This window comes from Macrobrachium rosenbergii, chromosome 41 (genome assembly GCF_040412425.1).
Source record: "Macrobrachium rosenbergii isolate ZJJX-2024 chromosome 41, ASM4041242v1, whole genome shotgun sequence".
Lineage (NCBI taxonomy): Eukaryota > Metazoa > Arthropoda > Malacostraca > Decapoda > Palaemonidae > Macrobrachium > Macrobrachium rosenbergii.
Window position 1 is genome coordinate 95,748,494 of NC_089781.1, and position 22,619 is coordinate 95,771,112.

Sequence of the window (22,619 nt, forward strand, 5' to 3'; positions counted from 1 at the left end):
ATAATTCACTTACTATAAGATCGATTGTTGCTATATATAATCTGTCAATGAAGAAACACGATCGGTACTGGAGTTTCACGCTCATGCAAATCGTGACTAATGACTGGAAGAATTGATAATTACTGTCTTAATTTTTTCTAGGTGATGGGAATAGTGAGTCCTTTTGCCACTGGGCCTACTGACTAAGCTGGAACTGGCCGGTAGTTCCACAAAATTAAATAAGTTTCACTAGTGGGCATTTTGTAATGGGTTTTCTATAAAAAAAAAAAATTTTATCAAGATAAGGCATATAAGATAATTTCATTAATACAGACATATAAGTTGCCTATATTCAATTAAATAATTATAAATGGCTCATCATACGATATATCTCGTGTTTTTGAGGGAATACCCATTTCAAAATGTTGGAAGGTCAACTATATGTTTACAGGAACACTGTCTACACTATTTTACACTGGAAACTGTAATCATATCTATTATTATTATTATTATTATTATTATTATTATTATTATTATTATTATTATTATTATTATTATTATTGTGAATATATACCTGTAAAACAATTTGATTAGCCTATTGCATGGCAACATCCTTCAACGTACCTTCTAACGGCACCATAATGGGTCAAACCCCAGAGGTTCAATTTTTAAACATTTTATTTTTTTAATTTAAAAACTCTTAATTTTTTTCGTTGTGTTTTTAAATCGCATGTTAATCTATCTTTCGTGTTCTTGCAGTGGCCATCATCAAACTTCCTAAAACTAAATTGTAAACGGCAATGTATATAAAAAATTTAAATTTGTAATTTTATTAGCATTTTTCTATTTTCAAGTAACAAGAAAAAATGAAGACGTAATATTAATTTCTCGACCAGAGAGTCACTCTACTGCATGTAAATTAGATTCCACTCATTGGAAAATTTTTCTGCTTGTAATCCATGGATTCTATCAACCTTTCAGTACAGTTAAATTCATGAAAAAAGTGTTTTGAGAAAAATCAATAATAGGAGGTTTGATCAACCTTTGCACGAACTCGACTTGCTAACAGGAGATCGTATCACAAATACTTTAATCCCACAAAAAATTACAAATATTCAGAGTGCACGATCACAACCATTAAACATCTGAGCAATCAACAACCACATAATGTACTTGAAAAAATAATAATAATTATCTTTACTTACCTTCATCTTCATTCGAAGTCTTGACTGAGATCACCCAGAACGTATCTTTTCCGACTCGTCTGTAAGCGTTAAGTGGCGTCTCCGTCCAGTTTTCACTGCGCTTTTATTCCTTCCCGAAATTCCAATCGACATTCTTCACATCAGAAAATGTATAAAATATATAAACAATCGAAACTAAAACTCCCGTATACGTCAGTTCAACGTTCTTACCAAGGGACTTTGATTTGTTTCTTCCAGCGGGACTAGAAATTAAAGATGTTCAGCTTCACATTGGCCATCTAACCTTTTCCTCATCAGATCTTAACGCAACAACATTATAGACTTTGGGTTTGCAGATAAGAGCATAGTTATCAACTAATAATGATTAATTTCACGTTGGTATTGAGAGGGTATTCTTGGACGAAACCAGGACCCAACTCGATATAGTTTCCCCATTTGAAATCTAAAATATCTCATCCTAAAGTTTCTTGTCTTAAACTCAGAGTTCGAACCACCATACACTGCACAATTATTGACCATGGCTATAAAAAAGTTCTTTAACAATGTATCTTGAATTACAACACTCACAAACACACGTGGAAGTGAGGAACTACTTGTTTACAAGGTCCAGACTGTCGCTGGTTAACTGCCTATGAACTATGGCCTCATGGCCCATTCTATGAAGTCGACCCGGGTGATTTCATCATTCATCCCCTGTCTGGCCGACCTGTTTCTGTGGGTCCTGGATGAAACTAATATGAGACTCACGCTCATTTTCCTCTTTAAATTTGTGTTTATTTAGGCTGGCTTATCTTCTCAAAGCTTCTACAAAATGCCCGTACTATCTTCTTAAACGAGTCACGATTGAAATACACAAAGTCACAAAAAACTGCAACAGTCTGCTGAACGCCCAATAAACTACAAAAAATACCCGTACCATCTTCTTAAACTAGTCATGATTGAAGTACACAAAAAAAACTGCAACAGTCTGCTGAACGTTCAATAAACTACAAAGACGCACGGCAACACAACAATAAACAACACTGATACGCAGGCGAGAGCAATACTTTCTAACGCAAAACAAGGGAACCAACTTACCACCTTGTTTTACGCCGAAAATTAGTCAGTGAAGGACATTGTCGTACGCGGCAGAAACACTTGAAATACAAATACTGAATAACTGCTCATACAGCAGTCATTATATCGCATTTGTAGAATATCCTCGGAAAGGGGGTGACCCCGTTGGGGGGTCATTCATTTAAAAAAGATTTAACAGGCAAACGCATGCGTGATATGAGAAAACATCGTACGTCTGGCATTCCTAACACGTTTAACTAAGAGAAATGGCCAAATGACATTTCAATAGTTTAATCCCACAATTCGGCTATTCACTGATAATACGGCCTTGGAAAAATGTTCATGCTGTTTAAATCCAGAGAAATGGCAAAATTTTTAATCACTATTCTGCCCTCAAATGGAAAACTGCAGTATCTGCTAAATTTTCGAAATTGAGATATGCCACCTATCGGACTCGTGAAACAAAATACACAAGTTACTACAGTTTCAGAATGACTCTTCAATGCTCTATTTAGTGGGTCCCATTTGCAATATCTGCAAAATCAGTAGTAAGACAAGGGAAAAATGCAGTATCTACCATTTTTCTCAGTTTTGTAGTTTTGGAGATACTGCCGTCGTCCAATTTAGGACAGTGTTGTCAGCATTGTCAGCAGAAAGCTAGACCTGTCACGCTGGAATAGATAACGTTAAAATGACATGTTGTAGTTTGACACAATTTCTGACAGCAACGCATTTTAGCATATCCTCTGTTACTTTGAACCAAGCATTTGCGTTCATTTCCATTTGCATTTCAGCGAACCTTCCTCATTTTCAGTCATGAAGTAAGTGGGGAAGGGGTGAAATATAGGCCACCATTAAAAGGGAAACGGTCGAATGACTCGTTAAAACTGGCCAAAAATAGGAGCTTTCTATTTCATATTTCCCGTAGGGCGGTAGTGCCGTCATTGCACCTCACGCGCGGTGCACTGTAGGCATTAGTTAAAGTTCATTGCAGTGTTCCATCGGCCCCTAGCTGCAATCCCTTTCATTCCTTTTACAGGACCTCCATTCCTATTCTCTTTCTTCCATCTTACTTTCCACCCTCTCCTAACAATTGTTTCATAGTGCAACTGCTTTGAGTTTTCCTCCTGTTACACCTTTGTAACCTTTCACTCTCAATTTTTCTTTCAGCGCTGAATGGCCTCATAGGTCCCAGCGATTGACCTTCAGCCTAAATTGTATGAAACTGATATTCTATTTCATATTAAGTTAAAGTATTGGGAACTTTGACGTTGTGACACATTGTTTAAATACTTTATGACGCCAATGTCACTTCTTACACATGAATTTTGGTATCATAATTCAGTATTAAACTTGAAACATTCAAGGCAAATTTCCCCTTTGTCATGGTTAAAATAACAGTTGGAGAAACAAGTACGTCTGCAGTCTTGTGAAATTTATCGACATTATAACGCTCACAGCAATGCATATCTGATTAATTATGAAAACAGGTGAAAACAGCACCTGGTTGGGAAGCTATCTAGATACTGAGGCAATCTGACCTGGAGTTCAAATCTCAGTTCACAATTTAAACTGGATACATTTACTCCAAGCGTCCTCTGCTTAGACATTACCTACGTTGAATATATCAACAATAATGTTATAGTTGTTGGCCAAAATAACGTCATTTCTACTGAAAAGCATGGACCAAGCAGTTGCAATATCAACTGAGCTGCAAAGTTGAGTCTGTTAGAGTCATCTGCTCGAAATGTTTTCATATTTTGTCAGTAACTGTTATAAAACAAAATGAGATAAAGAGAAGGCGTGACAATTTCAAATGAATAATAAAAGGTGAATCTGGAATTTGGAGGAGGAAAGTTTATATTAAGTTCATACACAACACACACACACACACACACACACACATATATATATATATATATATATATATATATATATATATATACACATATATATATATACACATATATATATATATATATATATATATATATATATATATATATATATATATATATATATATATATATATATATTCTTCTCCTTTAAATGTGTCTTTTTCCCATTTGTATGGGGTAAGCACGATGCCTTCTTTTTGAAGGACTTCGATTTGGCTTTTGGGGTAGACTTTGTAGCCTCGACCGGCTGCCCTGCCTGTCATCGCTTAGACCCCAGTAGCGTATGTACATGTATTGTACCAGTCACCAGCGCCCTTTCTCCCAGCAGCGAGGAGACGTTGCGCGGTCAGGTCGACAGTCGAGACGTGTGAGGTGTCTGTTACGATATATATATATATATATATATATATATATATATATATATATATATATATATATATATATATATATGATAGAAATAATCAACACACAATCACGTGCGGAACGGAAATAAATTTCTGACTCACACCAGGATCGAACCCAGGTCTTTCAATTGAAAGGCAAGGGCGCTGCCCACTAGGCCATACAAATCATAAAAGATGTTGGAACGTGAGTGCCACTGCACGCAAGGAATTACCTGGGCAAGCTAACTGCCTTGCATACCAGCGTGTTTTTTCCCAACTCAGTTATATAACCCAGCATATATATATATATATATATATATATATATATATATATATATATATATATATATATATATATATATATATATATATATATATATATATATATATATATATATATACATATATATACATACAGAGCATACATACAGAGAGAGAGAGAGAGAGAGAGAGAGAGAAATCGTGTCTCATTGCACAAATTCAGTCCAAGATGCATTCAGCTCCCCGAGAGAAGAAGAAAATCCCGACCAATCATCAGAGATATAACTTCATCCACGCGGAATACTTTTTTGATCAGTTCACAAACGCCGACAACATTCATGGGAAAATTTGTTCAGCAACGGAGACCCTCGCGTGGGATTATGATGTATCAGTTTCAAAGTAGCTGTGAACTGAAAAACAAAATTAATTGTTTCCAAACTAATTGAACACTAGTAGTGATTATAAATGATCAGAATAAAAACTGTTCTTTTCTTTTTACGGGTATAACATTCCATGAATTGAATTCAATTCAATATAGGATTTAGGACAAAGGCAAAGCACTGGGAGCTATGAGGTCATGCAGCGTTGAGACGGAAACTGACAGTAAAAAGGTTTGAAAGGTGTAACAGGAGGAAAACTATGAATCAGTTGTTAGGAGAGGGTGGAAAGTAAGATGGAAGAAAGAGAACATGAACGGAGGTAGAGTAAAAGGAATGAAAGGGGTTGCGGCTAGGGGCCGAAGACACGCTGCAAATAACCTTAAGTAATGCCTAAAGTTCACCGCATGAGGTACACTGACGGCACTAACCCGCTACGGGGATAACATTCAATGAAACAACTTCTAAGATAAATCCATAAAACAACATTAAACCTTAACTCTTTTCTTATAGAGTAGATACTAAGCAAATATAGAAGGCCTCTACACATTTTTTTTTAATCCCTTCTCCCCTGCGTAGGATATTGGTGAACCAATATCCTACAGAGTTTCTATTATAGAACCGTCAACGTCACAGGATATTGCAGGGTAGGTATACCCCACCGTGGGATGGGTATCTCTCTCTCTCTCTCTCTCTCTCTCTCTCGGAAACAATATTGGTGGGAAAACAAAAATTTCCTCCAATGCACCGGTGATTACTTAGGTTAATTCCATTAACAATTTCTAAAGTTTTATATATATAAATATACAGTATATATGAATACATATGTATATATGTACATACATATATATGTATATATATATAAATACATACATTTGCATATTATATATATATATATATATATATATATATATATATATATATATATATATATATATATATATATGTGTGTGTGTGTGTGTGTGTGTGTGTGTGTGTGTGTGTGTGTGTGTGTGTGTGTGTGTGTGTGCGCGCGTGTATGTGAGAATCAGAGAGAGTGTGAGTGTGCTTATGGTCTAAAAATCTCATTACAATACGTTACTAAAGGCATTGTCAAGCTGAATCTTTGTTTTACCAAGGTCTTGTCTTCACTTCCACGCATCTGATCAATATTCAGCAATTATAGCAACGCAAACAGGAATAATAAATTACCCGGAATTTTATGCAATGTACACACGCACGAGCCAGAGTAATTGAAGTATATACCCATAAGTAAACGATTAACATATAAATCATTATTTGATTTACGAGAATTCTTTGCTGGTTGAGATTGAAACCGATCAGGAATATGGTTGCTGCTCATAATAAAAGTCAATAAAAACTCTTCCCATAAATGTTCAAGGTCTTCTTTGATGATTGGTTTAGTTAATGAATAGAATGACAATAAAAAAGGAACAGGAATAATAATAATAATAATAACCAAACAAAAAATAAGTCTGAAGAAAAAGTAAATAAAACTCTTCCAAATAAATATTCAAGGTAACTGTTTTTTAGCTCATTGAACCACTGATCTCTAGTAAATGAATAGAATGAAAATGTAAAAAAAATGAACAGGAATAATTGGTTCACCTTAATAATAATAATAATAATAATAATAATAATAATAATAATAATAATAATAATAATAATAATAATAATAATAGTAATAATAAAAGTTGAAAAAGTAAATAATTTCTTTCTTCATTTTGCAATAATAATAATAATAATAAGAAAAAATAATAAAAAAAATTGAAGTAAAAATGACCTTATAATAATTGTTTCTTAATTTTTAATAATAATAATAATAATAATAATAATAATAATAAAGTAAAGAAGAGTGGAAGAATAATTACTTATTCATTTTGTAATAATAATAATAATAATAATAATAATAATAATAATAATAATAATAATAATAATAATAATAATAAATCTTTGACTTTAAAAGCTTCCAAATCATTTAAATTTACCGGAGCGTCAATCAAACCTAACCTCTTTCTTTTGATAATTCTCTTATACTGCTTCTGGCTATGCTATAGCATTATTTCTTAGTGTTTTGGGACAATAGAACTCCCTAAACATCCCCGTTGCCTTTGAATTATTAAGTCCTCTTAAAAATAACAAGTTTGAATATCTATCAGAAGACGTTGAAGAGTTTGAAGTATACTCTGTTGATTCCTAATACTGCAAATAAACAAGTATAAATTGCGCCGAAGTTTCTTCGGCGCAATCGAGATTTCTGTACTGCTGCTACAGCGTATAATCAAGGCCACCGAAAATACATCTATCTTTCGGTGGTCTCGGCATAATGCCGTATGAGCATCGGCACATGAAAATTTAACCACGGCCCAGTGGTGTCCTATCCTATATCGCTGCCAGATGCATGATTATGGCTAAATTTAACCTTGGATAAAATATAAACTACTGAGGCTAGAGGGCTGCAATTTGGTATGTTTGATGATTGGGGGGTGGATTATCAACATACCAATTTGCAGCCCTCTAGCCTCAGTAGTTTTTAAGATCTGAGGGCGGACAGAAAAAGTGAGGACAGAAAAAAGTGCGGACGGACAGACAAAGCCTGCACAATAGTTTTCTTTTACAGTTTAGTTAGTGTACGAGGCGTCATTTCATTTTCAGCCCCAAATCGTCTAAGCAATGATTGCATTATAGCTCGGTTCTGTGCATTTATTAAGTTCCATCATTACTGATTGCGTTTAGTAAACCGTGAATCGTTTGTTAGAACAGTCAGGTCCTATTCTGAGATTGGTATGTAGATCAAATTATCATCTGCATATATTTTGTTCATCATGTATACATACAGCATATATATATGTATATATATATATATATATATATATATATATATATATATATATATATATATATATATATATATATATATATGCATATATATATTATATATATATATATTATATATATATATATATATATATATATATATATATATATATATATATATATATATATATATATATATATATATATATATATATATACATGAGACATATCAAAACTTCAATACAACCATAACAAACCCAAAAATAAGTAGAAAAAAAAAACAAACAAAAAAAAAAAGGTGTCCTATACGTTACATGCTAATTCCTACCTTACGCAGACTGAGCGGAAGGATGCCATTGGCAGCGTGTGGTCTGTACTCGCAGTACATTCCCCTGATTCTATAAAATCCTATTCAATCCAGCAGAGCTAATTTTTCAATACGTACATAAATGAGAAAGGTATCTTTGATAACTCAAATAAGCAAAACCAATAATAAGAAAGTTGATAACTATTTCCAGGTAACTGACCGCTGGGAAACTGTTTTAACTACAAAACAATTTTCTTGTTACTGTCCCAAAGAATAAGACGCGATGTCTCAACCAGGTATGAGTAATAAGCTATTCCTCTAACTTGTCATTTTATTTAATATATAACATTTCGATACTGCAACTCTGACATTATCCCAATTACAAAATTTCTTAAGAAAACCCCAGCATTAGTTACAATCCATCATAGGTGATTACCAACCCCGGAAAGAAAAAAGAAAAAGTGAAATACATCACATATTTTCACCGAGACTGAACCAGGCAGCGTTCAGTGGCTCTGAAAAGGCGCGTTCATTTACCTTGCTACGCGAAGAGCCCGAAAACGACCACCACCAAAAGAACGAAGTGAAAAGCAACGTTCGGCTCCGCTGCCGAATTACAGTACTCTCCTCTGCAAAGGCAGGTGTGTTCGAAAATCTTGTTTATCTCTCCTGTCTGACACTGCAGCTCTTCTTCTTTGCTGACGACGGGACCGCAGGTCTGGACCAGGAATTCTTCGCCTGGAAGGACGGGAGGAGACGAGAAGATCGTTATCAATTGGGAATCTAGAAAGGAAATTAAAGAGGTATTCTCATTCTGAGACATAGATAAGCGTGGTTGGTTAATGTATGTATGTATGTTCGTATGTGTGTATGTATCTATGTATGTATGTGTATATATAAAGAGTACATGTGTATATATATACACATATATGTATATGTATATGTATATGTATATGTATATGTATATGTATGTATATATATATATATATATATATATATATATATATATATATATATATATATATATATATATATATATAAAACAGCTAAAGCAATGAAATAAATATATAAAAAAACATATAAAAATCTATAAATAAACAGATAAAATAACATAAAAAAATTAGAATATAGAATAAATGAGCAACATAAATGAATGAGAATGCTGAAAATAATTCAGTGGGTAACTAAAAAAAAAAAAAAAAATTAACGAGGCTAGAAAATGAAGACATCGGAAGAAGTTCAAGAGTGGTAAAGATTACTGCTGCTATGCTAAGAGTGGCCGAGATCGAGATGGTCTGGCCATGTGGTAAGTATGAGAGGGTGGGAGGGAGTGAAGGTGGCTTGGATGGAACCTGTTAGGGGTAAAAGGTCGAGAGGGAGGCAAAGGATTAATGGAGTGGTAAGTGAGGGAGGATTTGGAGAAACAGGGCTTATCAGAGGAAGACGTTTTGACAGAGATAGTCTGAGAAGACGCATCAAGGCAACCGACCCCTTAGCCTATAGATAGCAGAATGACTAAATTATGTATATAAAATTTCTTCAAATAACTTCTTTAGATTTCGTCTCTTTCCAAGCGTTTAGGGACATCCGTAACTACTTACTCTTAGCATTCTTGACAAGCTTCTTCAAACAAGAGTCGTCACAGATTATGACAGTTGCGTGGATGTCTTTGGTCGAGTTGAAATTGTAGCACCTTGTCACTGCATCTGAAAAGGAAGGGATTATGTGGTTATACAAGTTATAAATGAGGTCTCCAATACCTGATATTTTCACTTAAACCTTTTAAATTTTCAAAAAAAATAATAAAAAAAATAATAAAGCTGCTGTGCTTTCAATAATTTCAAATCTGAAGAGGCCTCTAGTACCTGATATTTTGATGTATTGACTTAAAACAGAACTTTTTAATTTTTTAGATACATAAAAAAAACAAATAAAACAGTTGTGCTTTCCAATGATTCCAAATCTGATATTCGTCCCTTGTGAGTTCTTGATATATATCACTACAATTTATTAAATACCATTATTCAAAAATATCTTTCGAGTTTGATGTCTATCACGTACAAATGAAATACTTACATATTTTTAAGTTAAAATTCTGAATACCTTCAACTGTTATAGAGTTACACTCGGTTACAAAAGACAACACTGCAATACCAACTGGTACTTATACCTAATATTTCCTCAGAAATTCAAATATGTAGAGTAAACTCACCTAATATAACGTAAAATCATGGATCGTACTGTCACTGGGTACAGAATAGTTACCCCTGACTTGACGAAAGAAAACGAGAATGAAACTGCGCGGTACTTCATACTTACTGCAAGCCACCACCACCAGGAGGGCAGGAAGATATCTGATTATTCGGTCCATTCTGAAATAAAAATAGAAATAAATAGGTCTGACAGTGACAGCTACTTATGCTCAAAGTCTAAGTAAACAGACATCATTACAAGATTTCCACTCTGGCCCTACATCAGTGCGTGGAAAAACAATTTAGAAGAAATAACTGCCTCTGTTAATTCAAGTGTATTCGTTTTGCGTAGTTTTTTTCCCTTAGTCATATAGTTTATCTACTTTTTTGTTTATATTTTAGCGTATAACAAATTTCAGGTATTTTTTTTTTTTAACTACCAATAACAAAAGAACATTGGGATGGGGTGTCAGAAAACAAACCTATTTTTCTTCATAAAGAAATTCAAAATTCGAACACATATTCGTGTTACAGTTTAAAAAATGACAGAATACAGGAACGAAAATCTCTCTCTCTCTCTCTCTCTCTCTATGACAATGAGAAAAATTGCAGTTAACCAGTGAATTCTCTCTCTCTCTCTCTCTCTATAGGACAATGAGAAAAATTGCAGTTAACCAGTGAATTCTCTCTCTCTCTCTCTCTCTCTCTCTCTCTAGGACAATGAGAAAAGTTTCCAGTTAACCAGTGAATTTTCTCTCTCTCTCTCTAGGACAATGAGAAAAGTTTCCAGTTAACCAGTGAATTTTCTCTCTCTCTCTCTCTCACTAACACTATGTCTGAATGAATCCCCAACTTATTCTCTCTTTCCCTCTCATCCTCTCTCACACTGTGAACTACATATCTCTCTCTCTCTCTCTCTCTCTCTCACTAACACTGTGTCTGCATGTATCCCCAACCTATTATCTCTCTATCTCATCCTCTCTAACACTGTGAACTACATCTCTCTCTCTCAGCAAATGTGTATTTAGAATATCCCAGTAACCTCGCACAATGTTAACTAGATTGTGAGAGTAATACAGTACTTCTGTTGCAGCACTAAGAACCCTTAACCGAAAATGCTCTCTCCAAATATAGTTTTCACATTACAGTCATAAACACTAACGATTCAATAACATCGAGTTATTAATGGTTTCACGAATGCGAAATAATACGTACACGACATAACCTTCAAAGTAACCCCTCCCTCTCTCTCTCTCTCTCTCTCTCTCTCTCTCTCTCTCTCTCTCGTGTAGTAACATTTAGCAGACTAATATCTACACAACAAAACTTTCATTCAAAGTACCTCTCTCTCTCTCTCTGTGTAGTAACACATGCTCCCTCTCTCTTGTGTAGTAAGAGACTTTCTCTGTAACACTACACAAAATCTTCAAAGCAGCTAAAGTGTTTTTTTAAGCTCTCAAAAAATGTCGCACCTAATACCACAAGGTGCTCTGTTCGAAATATCAATTCATGTACTTAACACTAACACTTCATACTAACCGATGTTAATGCCTTTTTATCTGGGAGTCAGCACAAAACTAGTTCCGTCGTTATAAGATTACTTACCTAAAGAGCTGGAAATAGATTAAAGCAGTTTTAACTTAAAATGGTGGCATTTTAACTCTTTCAGGATCACACACACTCAAATGTAGTGCGGAAAGAAAAAAAATGTCTGACGGTAAATGTTGATACGTCAATGTCCAACTTTTTGCGAGAAGATCACTGCACTTCTTTGGAAAGCTTCCGTAATTCCGCGAACCCTTTACTATTTTAGTTAGAAAATGGTCAACAGAATACACTCTTCAGTTTGTATATACGTTTCAGCTTAATATAAGACTGTCTGGGGATTCCGCATCCAAGTACTGCTATCCGGTAACCCGAGGCATATTTTGACACCTTGGCACTTGGTCAGTCAAAGTTTACACTCACTTTCGCCGAGCGAAGTTTGTGGTGTCTATGCGGCTGGGCAACAAGCCTTGAATAACCCTTGGCTCAGCAATATTGAGAGGTAGTTTAGATCATATTTAGTGGAACACGTAATAGTACTTCTGTTTATCCCTTAATGAAGGTTTAACATTCAATAGGAATGTTTACGATAAAACGCACGCAGTCCATGTGCTTTTGAAAGCAAGTTCTGTGCTTCGGAAAACATGAACATTTTGGATCTTGAGATTTATCCGATTATTTTTTACTGTAAGAATTTTTTTTTTTTTTTTTTGAGAGAGAGAGAGAGAGAGAGAGAGAGAGAGAGAGAGAGAGAGAATGAAAATTTGGGATCATAAAATATCAGATTATTTTCAGAAAGGGAAAAAAACACATCGTTTGGTAAATATACAATGCATATATGAGAGAGAGAGAGAGAGAGAGAGAGAGAGAGAGAGAGAGAGAGAGAGAGAGAGAGAGAGAGAGAAACTCATTCCTATGCGTACGTGCTTCTCTCCAAAACAGAGGTTCCATGCCATGCGTTCTCAGGCTAGCTACAGTACACTTTCCAATAATATTTAAATACCCTCTGTACATACCAGTTTCCTCATTTATCTCAACCAAATTCTTGTTAGATAGTATATGGTTTCATTTCAAATGCATCCATAGTAATAGTAATCTCATTAACAGAAATAAGGTCACATTTGCTTCAAAATCTTGATGCTCTAGGATGGGCAACAAAATAAAGATTATCTAATATATTAGTTTTAATAAAATCTATGAATAATTCTTAACAGGCTTTCCAGCTACAAATACAGTAACACTTAACATTAGTAAAATTATAAAAAATTAAGGTTACTAGTAACATTTTAGTCAAACAATATAAAAAAACTGGAGAATACAAAATATTAATTCTGAGGCTACGTAACTAAGCATAAACTGTAAAAAAAATCGTAAAACCATTTAAGTAAAAAATAAAATTTATAGTTCCTGGCGACCAATAAGTTAAGATAACGTCAAAAATATACCGAAATTAAATTAAATATACTGAAAATGAATTAAAGCAACTAATAAAAATATCACAGAAAAACCCAAGAAAAACAAGTTGTTAAAAATACACTGATTAAGTTAAATATACGTAAAACCATTTAAGTAAAAATTCAAATTTTTAGTTCCTGGCGACCAATAAGTTAAGAACGTTAAAAATATACCGAAATTGAATTAAATATACTGAAATTGAATTAAAGTGTGACTAATAAAAGTATCACAGAAAAACACCAGGAAAAACAAGTTGTTAAAAATACACTGATTAAGTTAAATATACTGAAATTGAATTAAAGTGTGACGAATAACAAAAACATCACACAGAAAAACCCAGGAAAAAGTGTTTTTAAAGGGTTGGCAGAATTACAGAAGCTATCAAGACAAGTGCAGTGATCCTCTTGCAGAACGCTGGACATGTACGTATAACATTTCCCGTCAGACTTCTTTAGCTCTCCGCAGTACTTTTGAGTGTGCGTGTGTGATCCTGATGAGATACAAAAATATCACCACTTAAGTTAAAAATTACTTAAATCTAAATTTCTACTTACAGGCTTCCATGCATTTCCAATTAAAAATTTTTTTAGCAGAGAAAGTGGCACAGTAAATAACTTTATTCAAACCAATATTAGTAAAATATTAAGTTAATATCACAGTTAACGATGGGGCACCACATGATGTGTACCCATGGCACCACATGATGAGGCACCACATGATGAGGCACCAGATGAGGCACCACATGATGAGGCACCACATGATGAGGCACCACATGATGAGGCACCACATGGTTACAGGACCCAATAAAATTCAGCAATAGACTCAATATGGTTACAGAACCCAATAAAATTAGCAGGAAGGAAAGTTAATTACACTTAGTATATATTAAAATAAAGTTCTGTAAAACTTTAAGACTAAATACTTACTGTTATATGAAACTCTCTTGTAACAAGAATGCTCGCACGTTATGACGTTCGCTCCCTTTCCACTCCACGAATCGTATTCGAAACACTCCATGGCTGTACCTGAAATTTAAACGGCCAAAGCAGTTGAAATCTTATATACAATGAAATTTTCCTTTTTACAATGAAACATTCCTTTAATAATGGATAATTACTTTAGTTCAGTTTATAATAAATGTCACCAATTAAAGTAATTTTAATACTTCTAGTAAATCTAAGGCTAGTTCAAATAATCGTGGAAAAGACCCAACGACCAAATTAACCCACGCACGCGAGCTTGCGCTCAAGCTCATAAAATTCTAATATAAAAAAATGCAGATCTTTAATTGAAAGCACAAAGGCGCTTATACCTATAAGTACAGGAAAAAATCTGGCGAAACATTTAAATATAATCAAGACATTTTTCCATCTAACCCATGTTCAGTGTACGAGACAATTACTATTCAGCTCTAAGCCTCTGGGGTTGTATGTTAGCACTAAACTGAAAAAGTTTTTCAAATTTACTTACTGTATGCCGCCATTACGAAAACACCAAGCAAACAGACTGCGATCCGGGCCATCCTGAAACAAGCATTAGCAATTTAAGATGCTCTTTAATTCAACCAAATGAATAGTGTGTGAAAAATTGTTAAGTTATTCCCTTGCTTATCCCCATCAAGTTATTCCCTTGCTTATCCCCATCAAGTTATTCCCTTGCTTATCCCCATCAAGTTATTCCCTTGCTTATCCCCATCAAGTTATTCCCTTGCTTATCCCCATCAAGTTATTCCCTTGCTTATCCCCATCAAGTTATTCCCTTGCTTATCCCCATCAAGTTATTCCTTGCTTATCCCCATCAAGTTATTCCCTTGCTTATCCCCATCAAGTTATTCCCTTGCTTATCCCCATCAAGTTATTCCTTGCTTATCCCCATCAAGTTATTCCCTTGCTTATCCCCATCAAGTTATTCCTTGCTTATCCCCATCAAGTTATTCCCTTGCTTATCCCCATCAAGTTATTCCTTGCTTATCCCCATCAAGTTATTCCCTTGCTTATCCCCATCAAGTTATTCCCTTGCTTATCCCCATCAAGTTATTCCCTTGTTTATCCCCATGTTATTCCCTTATCCCCATCAAGTTATTCCCTTGCTTATCCCCATCAAGTTATTCCCTTGCTTATCCCCATCAAGTTATTCCCTTGCTTATCCCCATCAAGTTTGTATCAACCAAATGAACAAAGTGTGAAAACTTTTTAAGTCATTCCCTTACTTACCCCATCGAGTTTGTATAGCTATTTCCGTGACTACCAAGAAAAGAAGCTTTTAGAAACTTTACCAAGAAAGCTTTTAAAGACTTTTTTTCATTACTTACAATTACAATATTCACAACATGGTGACAGTATACATCAACATAGTATGCATATGCATTTATTTACATAAGCATAATCCCTCTAAACGGACAATTTATAGATCTTGCTTTAGTTACTGGATATTCAAAAAACAGTAGTAATATACTCTTTTTGAAAAGCACTCGTTAATTACAGAACTAAAAGACATCAAGTGGCAGTTTCACTGACAAGGCAAGTGTTATTACACAGCTGACCTTTCTTAAGACAACTTTGAAATTACTAAATTAAACATATCCCATCGCAACTAAAGAATTTATAAGGATTTATAATATAAACCATCATATACAAGTCAATCCACCTGATGATTTTTGGCGAGTAGGCTAGAATCTACGCAAGAAATAACTACCCAACATGCCCACTTAGGATTATACTATTTAGGAATGTACGCCCTTATATAAAAGACTGAGTAAACAACCATTCTTAAGAATTATATGGGAGCATTAAACCAATTCACGTCAATGTCTTTATTGCCTATTATTGCTATCCCAAATTACTACTTACAAATAGGATCCATATTCGGTTCACCTAAAAGACCGGTTGACGTAAGACTTCCAGCAAGACTTCCAGCAAGACTTCCAGCAAGACTTCCAGCAAGACTTCCAGCAAGACTTCCAGCAAGACTTCCAGCAAGACTTCCAGCAAGACTTCCAGCAAGACTTCCAGGTAATTCTACGTTTAACCAAAGTTTACAAAATCCTTTTAAAAAGGAAAACCGGCTCCTACTTTCCCTTTAATAAAGAACATATACTTCCAACTATGAAGGATATAAGCTATAAATCATTGCAACAACTCTAACATTAATTCAGCAAAGCAACCCATAAAGAGACGAAATCCGTAATATTCATGAACGCAGTTCTAATCAAACTTCACACAAAAACCTCAGAACAGAAGCGACTATGCAACGCAAATATTACTCACTTGATTAAGCTCTCCGCTTGTAGGTCGAACCACACTTTTCAGACAGGCTTCGAAAGCTACTCTGACAATCTTCTCTTTGAAACCGAACCAAGTAAGTTACTGTTAAATATACAGGGCGTGTCTTCACTTTGGGGAAGGGGTGGGGGCGATGCAGTTACCATCTGCTAAAGATAACGACTCAAGAATGACTATAATGACAGAGTCTTAAAGGGCTAATTATATACAAATATAGAATTTAGTTTAAAAGGCGTGTCTTCACTTTGGGGAAGGAGGGAGGTTACAGTTACCATCCACGTAAGATAACAACTCAAGATTAACATGGCCCTGTCACAAATAATAACAGAGTCTCAAGGGCCTAATTTTATATACAAATATAGAATGTCATCTATTTTAAAAGGCGTGTCTTCTCTTTGGGGGAAGGGGGTGGGGGTACAGTTACTACTAAAGATTAACATGGCCTGTCACAAACAATAACAGAGTCTTAAGGTATCATACACAAATATGGAATATCATTTAGTTTTACCCGAAAACTTGATTCATGTCCATTGGCAAAAAGAAAGGCTTCATTTTTATCTAGAACAGATTTATATACCATTGACAAATTATTCGACTTCAAAGATATCTCGCCACTAAAACTGACGTCATATCAATAGTTTGGACAGTTTTTAACTGTAGTTAAATAGTCACCCGATTAATGTAGACATAAAGTAAATACAAGGGAAAAATTTACAATAATTTGAAAAACAAAGGGAAAAATTATGATAAAGCTTTCTTTAATATTACATTAAGATTTAAAAAATGGAGCCAATGTTTGATTATTGAACAAAATCCAACAGCATATTGAATATACGTCATAATAGGTGATTAGGATAATCAGGATAAACTATCCATCAGAATTCCGTTCAGTTCGTGTCCAGACTCAGCGACTCAGATATAGCGGTAAGAAACTTGCATAAGCACCGTCACGTCACGTCACGTCACGTCAAAATGTTCTTTCTAAGAAAACGTGTCGTGATGTGACGGTGGATGCCGTGTGCTTGATGGTGACGTGACGTGATGGTGTGGACAAGTCCATTTGATTACATGCAAGAAATTCTCACGTACTTTGACGTGACGTGATGTGTCGGTGACGTGACGTTATAATGTGAATCAACCTTAGCTCTGACTGATTCGTAATTCACGTTAAAGTAATGTGTTCATAACTGCTGACATTTACAACAAAAATATAAGGCCCCCTTCAAGACTATTTACATAATCGTTTGTGCTCTCGTGAGTTTTACATTCAAAAATGTCTGGTGTGGGCGTAGCTAAGTCCAGTGTTAGTGCTTAAAATATATACGGTCGTTAGTGTGTTGACTTGCTACTGAAATGTCAGTAAAAAAAAACTTACACCCACGATGATGAGTTTTTTCTAAATCAGGTTGACCGAGTTTTCCCAGGAAACCTATTTATTATAGATATAAGGGTGAATCTTCATTTCCTGTTAGTTACGTCAATCAAATGATTTTGAACTGAACAAGAATAATTTTACATATTCGAGAGCTGGTTTGTATGGGGGTAGCAACTATCTTTCAAAATCCACTCTCTCTCTCTCTCTCTCTCTCTCTCTCTCTCTCTCTCTCTCTCTCTATAAATATATATATATATATATATATATATATATATATATATATATATATATATATATATATATATATATATATATATATATATAGAGAGAGAGAGAGAGAGAGAGAGAGAGAGAGAGAGAGAGAGAGATGTACATATGTATATATATACAAATACATATACATATACACCTCCAAATTTATATTCGTACGGATTACCCATTCGTAGGCGGAAAAGGGAAAACTATTCATTCCGGGCTTATATTCCAGACCACCTTTTAGTGGGCGGGGGTGGTGGTGGTGGTGGGGGGGGGGGTTCCCATTTCAGGCGAGAGGGAGCGAATAAGCTATTAAACTCGCTCCGGCGTAATTATGTATCGCTGCTGCACTCAACCATTTCGAAATGAGTCTGCAGTTGCCATCAAGCTCATCGATTTGGTCATTAGTTAAGCATTTAATCTTCACCAAAGGCAGATTTGTTTGGTGGCAAATCTCCCCGCAAAATTTTGCTGATTGGTCAAGTTCTCAGTAAAATTCCACTTGCAGACATTTTTCACGTTCGCAGTAACATTCCACTTGGAGACGCTTTTCAGGTTCTCAATAAAATTCCACTTGGAGACACTTTTCAAGTTATCAGTAAAATTCTACTCAGAGACACTTTTAATTCCACTTGGAGACACTTTTCAAGTTCTCAGTAAAATTCCACTTGGAGACTTTTCAAGTTATCAGTAAAATTCTACTCAGAGACACTTTTCAAGTTCTCAGTAAAATTCCACTTGGAGACACTTTTCAAGTTCTCAGTAAAATTCCCCTTACAGACACTTCAATCTCTTTGGGTGTATGTCAATTCTGTTTGAAAGATATTTTTAATTTTTTTTTTGTTGGGGGTCGGGGGAGACTAAAGCATTGAGTAACTCGACAAATTAGGTAATAGGATATAAACATGAAATTCGAAAAAAGAACAAGAGATTGACATAAGTGTAAATGATAATGCAAAAAAAAAAAAAAAAAAATACATCACAGTAAAATATAAGCAAATGCTCTGTACCCAGCCAACAAAGTAGAGATAGTATCTGTCATCTATTCTGTTTTGTACCATTGTTGTTATAATTTTTCTATACTCTTTCTCCTCCACTTTTTTTTGCTATTATTGAAATTAACACCATATTCTTTGGAAGCTGGAATTTCAGGTAAATGGCCCTGCAGACTTGTTCCATATGAATAGGGGTTGTCTTCTGAATAATAATAATACTAATAATAATAATAATAATAATAATAATAATAATAATAATAATAATAATAATAATAATAATAACACTTCATTCATCAAGTAATCTTGGCTAAGATGAACAAAACCAACATAACTCCCGTCACACGAATGTTATTAGAGAAGGAATGAAGGGTCGATATGAACATAATACTTATCTTATATCGATTCGTAATTGGGGCGATAAGGCTCCCGTTTCATTGCTAAAGCTTATTGTAGAAGTATACTTAAAAACAACTGCAGTAGGGACGGGGGATTTGAGCGTAATATTTGGATTGCATGCCATAAATACTTTTTTTTATGAAATGATAACGATTCACGGATTTGGAAGATATATACGAGTATATAAACAGTATATATATATATATATATATATATATATATATATATATATATATATATATATATATATATATATATACACATACATACATACATACATATATACAGTGTGCAAGTATGTGTATACACCTTCACCCTGAAAGATTAAACCACAACGCATCTGCCCCGGTGATTAGATTCGACCGAGATCTTTCTTCTAAGCAAGTCATCTGATAACCAGATGAAACGAACCATCCCGGTTAAACGAACTGCCGTTTTCAAAGTAGCCTAAAAGCCCTTCTCCCTTCTTCATAATCACCCAAGAAACGAGGTTACCTTAGCTTCGTACGACTCTTGGCGTGGATGGAAAGGAGGAGGACCTTACAGACCTTACAGTTCGTTCGGGTTGCCCCAGGTCCCTCAGTGTGAGGCACATGGAGGAGAGAGGCACCTGGAGGAAGAGAGGGGGGGGGGAATTCAATGACGCGTGGAAAGGGGAAAAGAGGATGTGAAAGAAGGATTTAGAAAGGAATAAAATAATGACGGAATAATCGTTTTAGTGACATAGATAACAATATGGAAGGCGAAGTGATTATTTGAGGATGTATCTCGTAAAACACTATGTGTGTTAAAGATCCTCTACCAGAGAGAGGGAGAGAGATTAGCCTCCACCAGAGAGAGAGAGAGAGAGAGAGAGAGAGAGAGAGAGAGAGAGAGAGAGAGAGAGAGAGAGAGACATGGGTACTAATATGAAGTAAGGTAATAAAAACTAATCTACGTGATTAAATCAGTAACCTTAGGCATCCCATAATTATATTATGGAATGAATTCTGAAAGAATTATTACTTACTTGAATTAGAAAATACCTACACACATCGGAAAATGACGAAGCAGATTTTTATATTATTAAATAAATTCCCTCTCCCTCTCTATATACGGTACATATATATAATATATAGTATATATATGTATGTACGTGTATATGTATATATGTATGTATACATATATATATATATATATATATATATATATATATATATATATATATATATATATATATATATATATATATATATATATATATAGAGAGAGAGAGAGAGAGACAGAGAGAGAGAGAGAGAGAGAGAGAGAGAGAGAGAGAAGAGAAAGCAAGATAAGTTCACGAAGATCAGGATTCCGGCTGGAACGGAAAACAACCCCTTCCTCTCTCTCTCTCTCTCTCTCTCTCTCTCTCTCTCTCTCTCTCTCTCTCTCTCTCTCTCTCTCTCTCTCTCTCTCGTGTTGCTCTTTTGTCATCTAATCCTGAGGTGTTTTCCCGGACAGCACCAAGACTTTTTCTTTATGTCTCGGGAGGCTTATGGCTCGTTTTTTTTTTTTTTTTATTTGTTCCATTCGGTTTTTATTTTCTTGACACTTTTCTGTGACGTTATTCCAGTACGGAGTGACCGAATGAAATTGATTTTCGTTATTTTTCGTTCGCTTCTGCCTTCGGGCTTCGAACAAAATGGCTGGATGTGTACTGACAGTTCATTTAAATATGTCGTTTTAAGTATGTTCCTAAACCTTCCCACAGACTTTCTTGAGAGAGAGAGAGAGAGAGAGAGAGAGAGAGAGAGAGAGAGAGAGAGAGAGAGAGAGAGAGAGAGATTTCAGTATGATTAATATTTAAATACTATAAATCATGTTGGTCATTCCCATACCTCCTCAAACATTTCAGTAAGATTAATATTTAAATATTATAACACACCTCCTCACACATCCTAACAGAGAGAGAGAGAGAGAGAGAGAGAGAGAGAGAGAGAGAGAGAGAGAGAGAGATTTCAGTAATGTTAATATTTAAATATCATAAATCATGTTTATCATTCCCATACCCCTCACACATTCTAAGAGAGAGAGAGAGAGAGAGAGAGAGAGAGAGAGAGAGAGAGAGAGAGAGACATTAATCAAGTAAATATGGAAGTATTATTAGCATTGTTTGTTATGATATACATGGAGCATTCTCACAGAGAGAGAGAGAGAGAGAGAGAGAGAGAGAGAGAGAGAGAGATTAATCAAGTAAGTATGTAATGTTTGTAATCATATACGTGGCACACTCTTACCTCGTGTGACAGTCAGACAGACAGATATTTTTGTAAGTTAAATATTGAAATACTACGAACCATGTTTATAATGATACACATGGAACAACATTATATGAAATCTTACAGAGTTGCAAACTTAAAAAACATTTTTCAAAGCTTTCCCATATTCATGTGTATGTGTATGTATATATATATATATATATATATATATATATATATATATATATAGTATGTATATATATATATATATATATATATATATATATATATATATATATACATATATATTTTTTTTTTTTTATACACACACACTGGAAACCCCTGAGGCTTCTGGAGCTTCCACCCCCTCCCTTCCCTCTCCCCTCCCCTGTGTGTGTGTGTGTATCAGTATGAACACAAGTGAATAACAAATTATTTGTGAATATTCATCTACTAATAACAGGTTGTTCAATATAACTGGAATATGATGAGTTTTCTCTACAATGAAGAATTAGGGGAATTTAATAGTTTAATCCTCATAACTGTCATAAGCTGTAGGATAACCGAGTAAAAAAATCTAATCCTTCAAGCCAGAGAAATCATTCCATGGTCTCAAAAGTTAA

The 22,619-nt window shown here is 34.6% G+C and overlaps 1 protein-coding gene and 1 long non-coding RNA gene across 4 annotated transcripts; both read right to left on the minus strand.

The window, feature by feature from the left end:
* Positions 1 to 8,600: 8,600 nt before the first annotated feature.
* Positions 8,601 to 12,469, minus strand: LOC136826533 (uncharacterized). 3 transcript variants are annotated; one of them, XM_067083715.1, is made up of 4 exons: positions 12,081 to 12,469; positions 10,603 to 10,655; positions 9,885 to 9,989; positions 8,601 to 9,066 (listed from the first exon to the last, which is right to left on the minus strand). In XM_067083715.1, exons 2-4 carry the CDS (start codon positions 10,652 to 10,654, stop codon positions 8,825 to 8,827), a joined length of 399 nt encoding a protein of 132 aa, XP_066939816.1. In that variant the 5' UTR covers position 10,655; positions 12,081 to 12,469; the 3' UTR covers positions 8,601 to 8,824. The 3 variants fall into 3 exon arrangements, with proteins under 3 accessions (XP_066939816.1, XP_066939818.1, XP_066939817.1); XM_067083717.1 differs by having other exon boundaries at positions 8,601 to 9,021; positions 12,081 to 12,455; XM_067083716.1 differs by having other exon boundaries at positions 12,332 to 12,407.
* A 722-nt stretch (positions 12,470 to 13,191) lies between these two features.
* LOC136827023 (uncharacterized) lies at positions 13,192 to 16,843 on the minus strand. Its single transcript, XR_010849780.1, has 4 exons — positions 16,742 to 16,843; positions 14,946 to 14,998; positions 14,402 to 14,500; positions 13,192 to 13,965 (listed from the first exon to the last, which is right to left on the minus strand). It is a non-coding gene; the product is annotated as an uncharacterized lncRNA (long non-coding RNA).
* Positions 16,844 to 22,619: the final 5,776 nt, after the last annotated feature.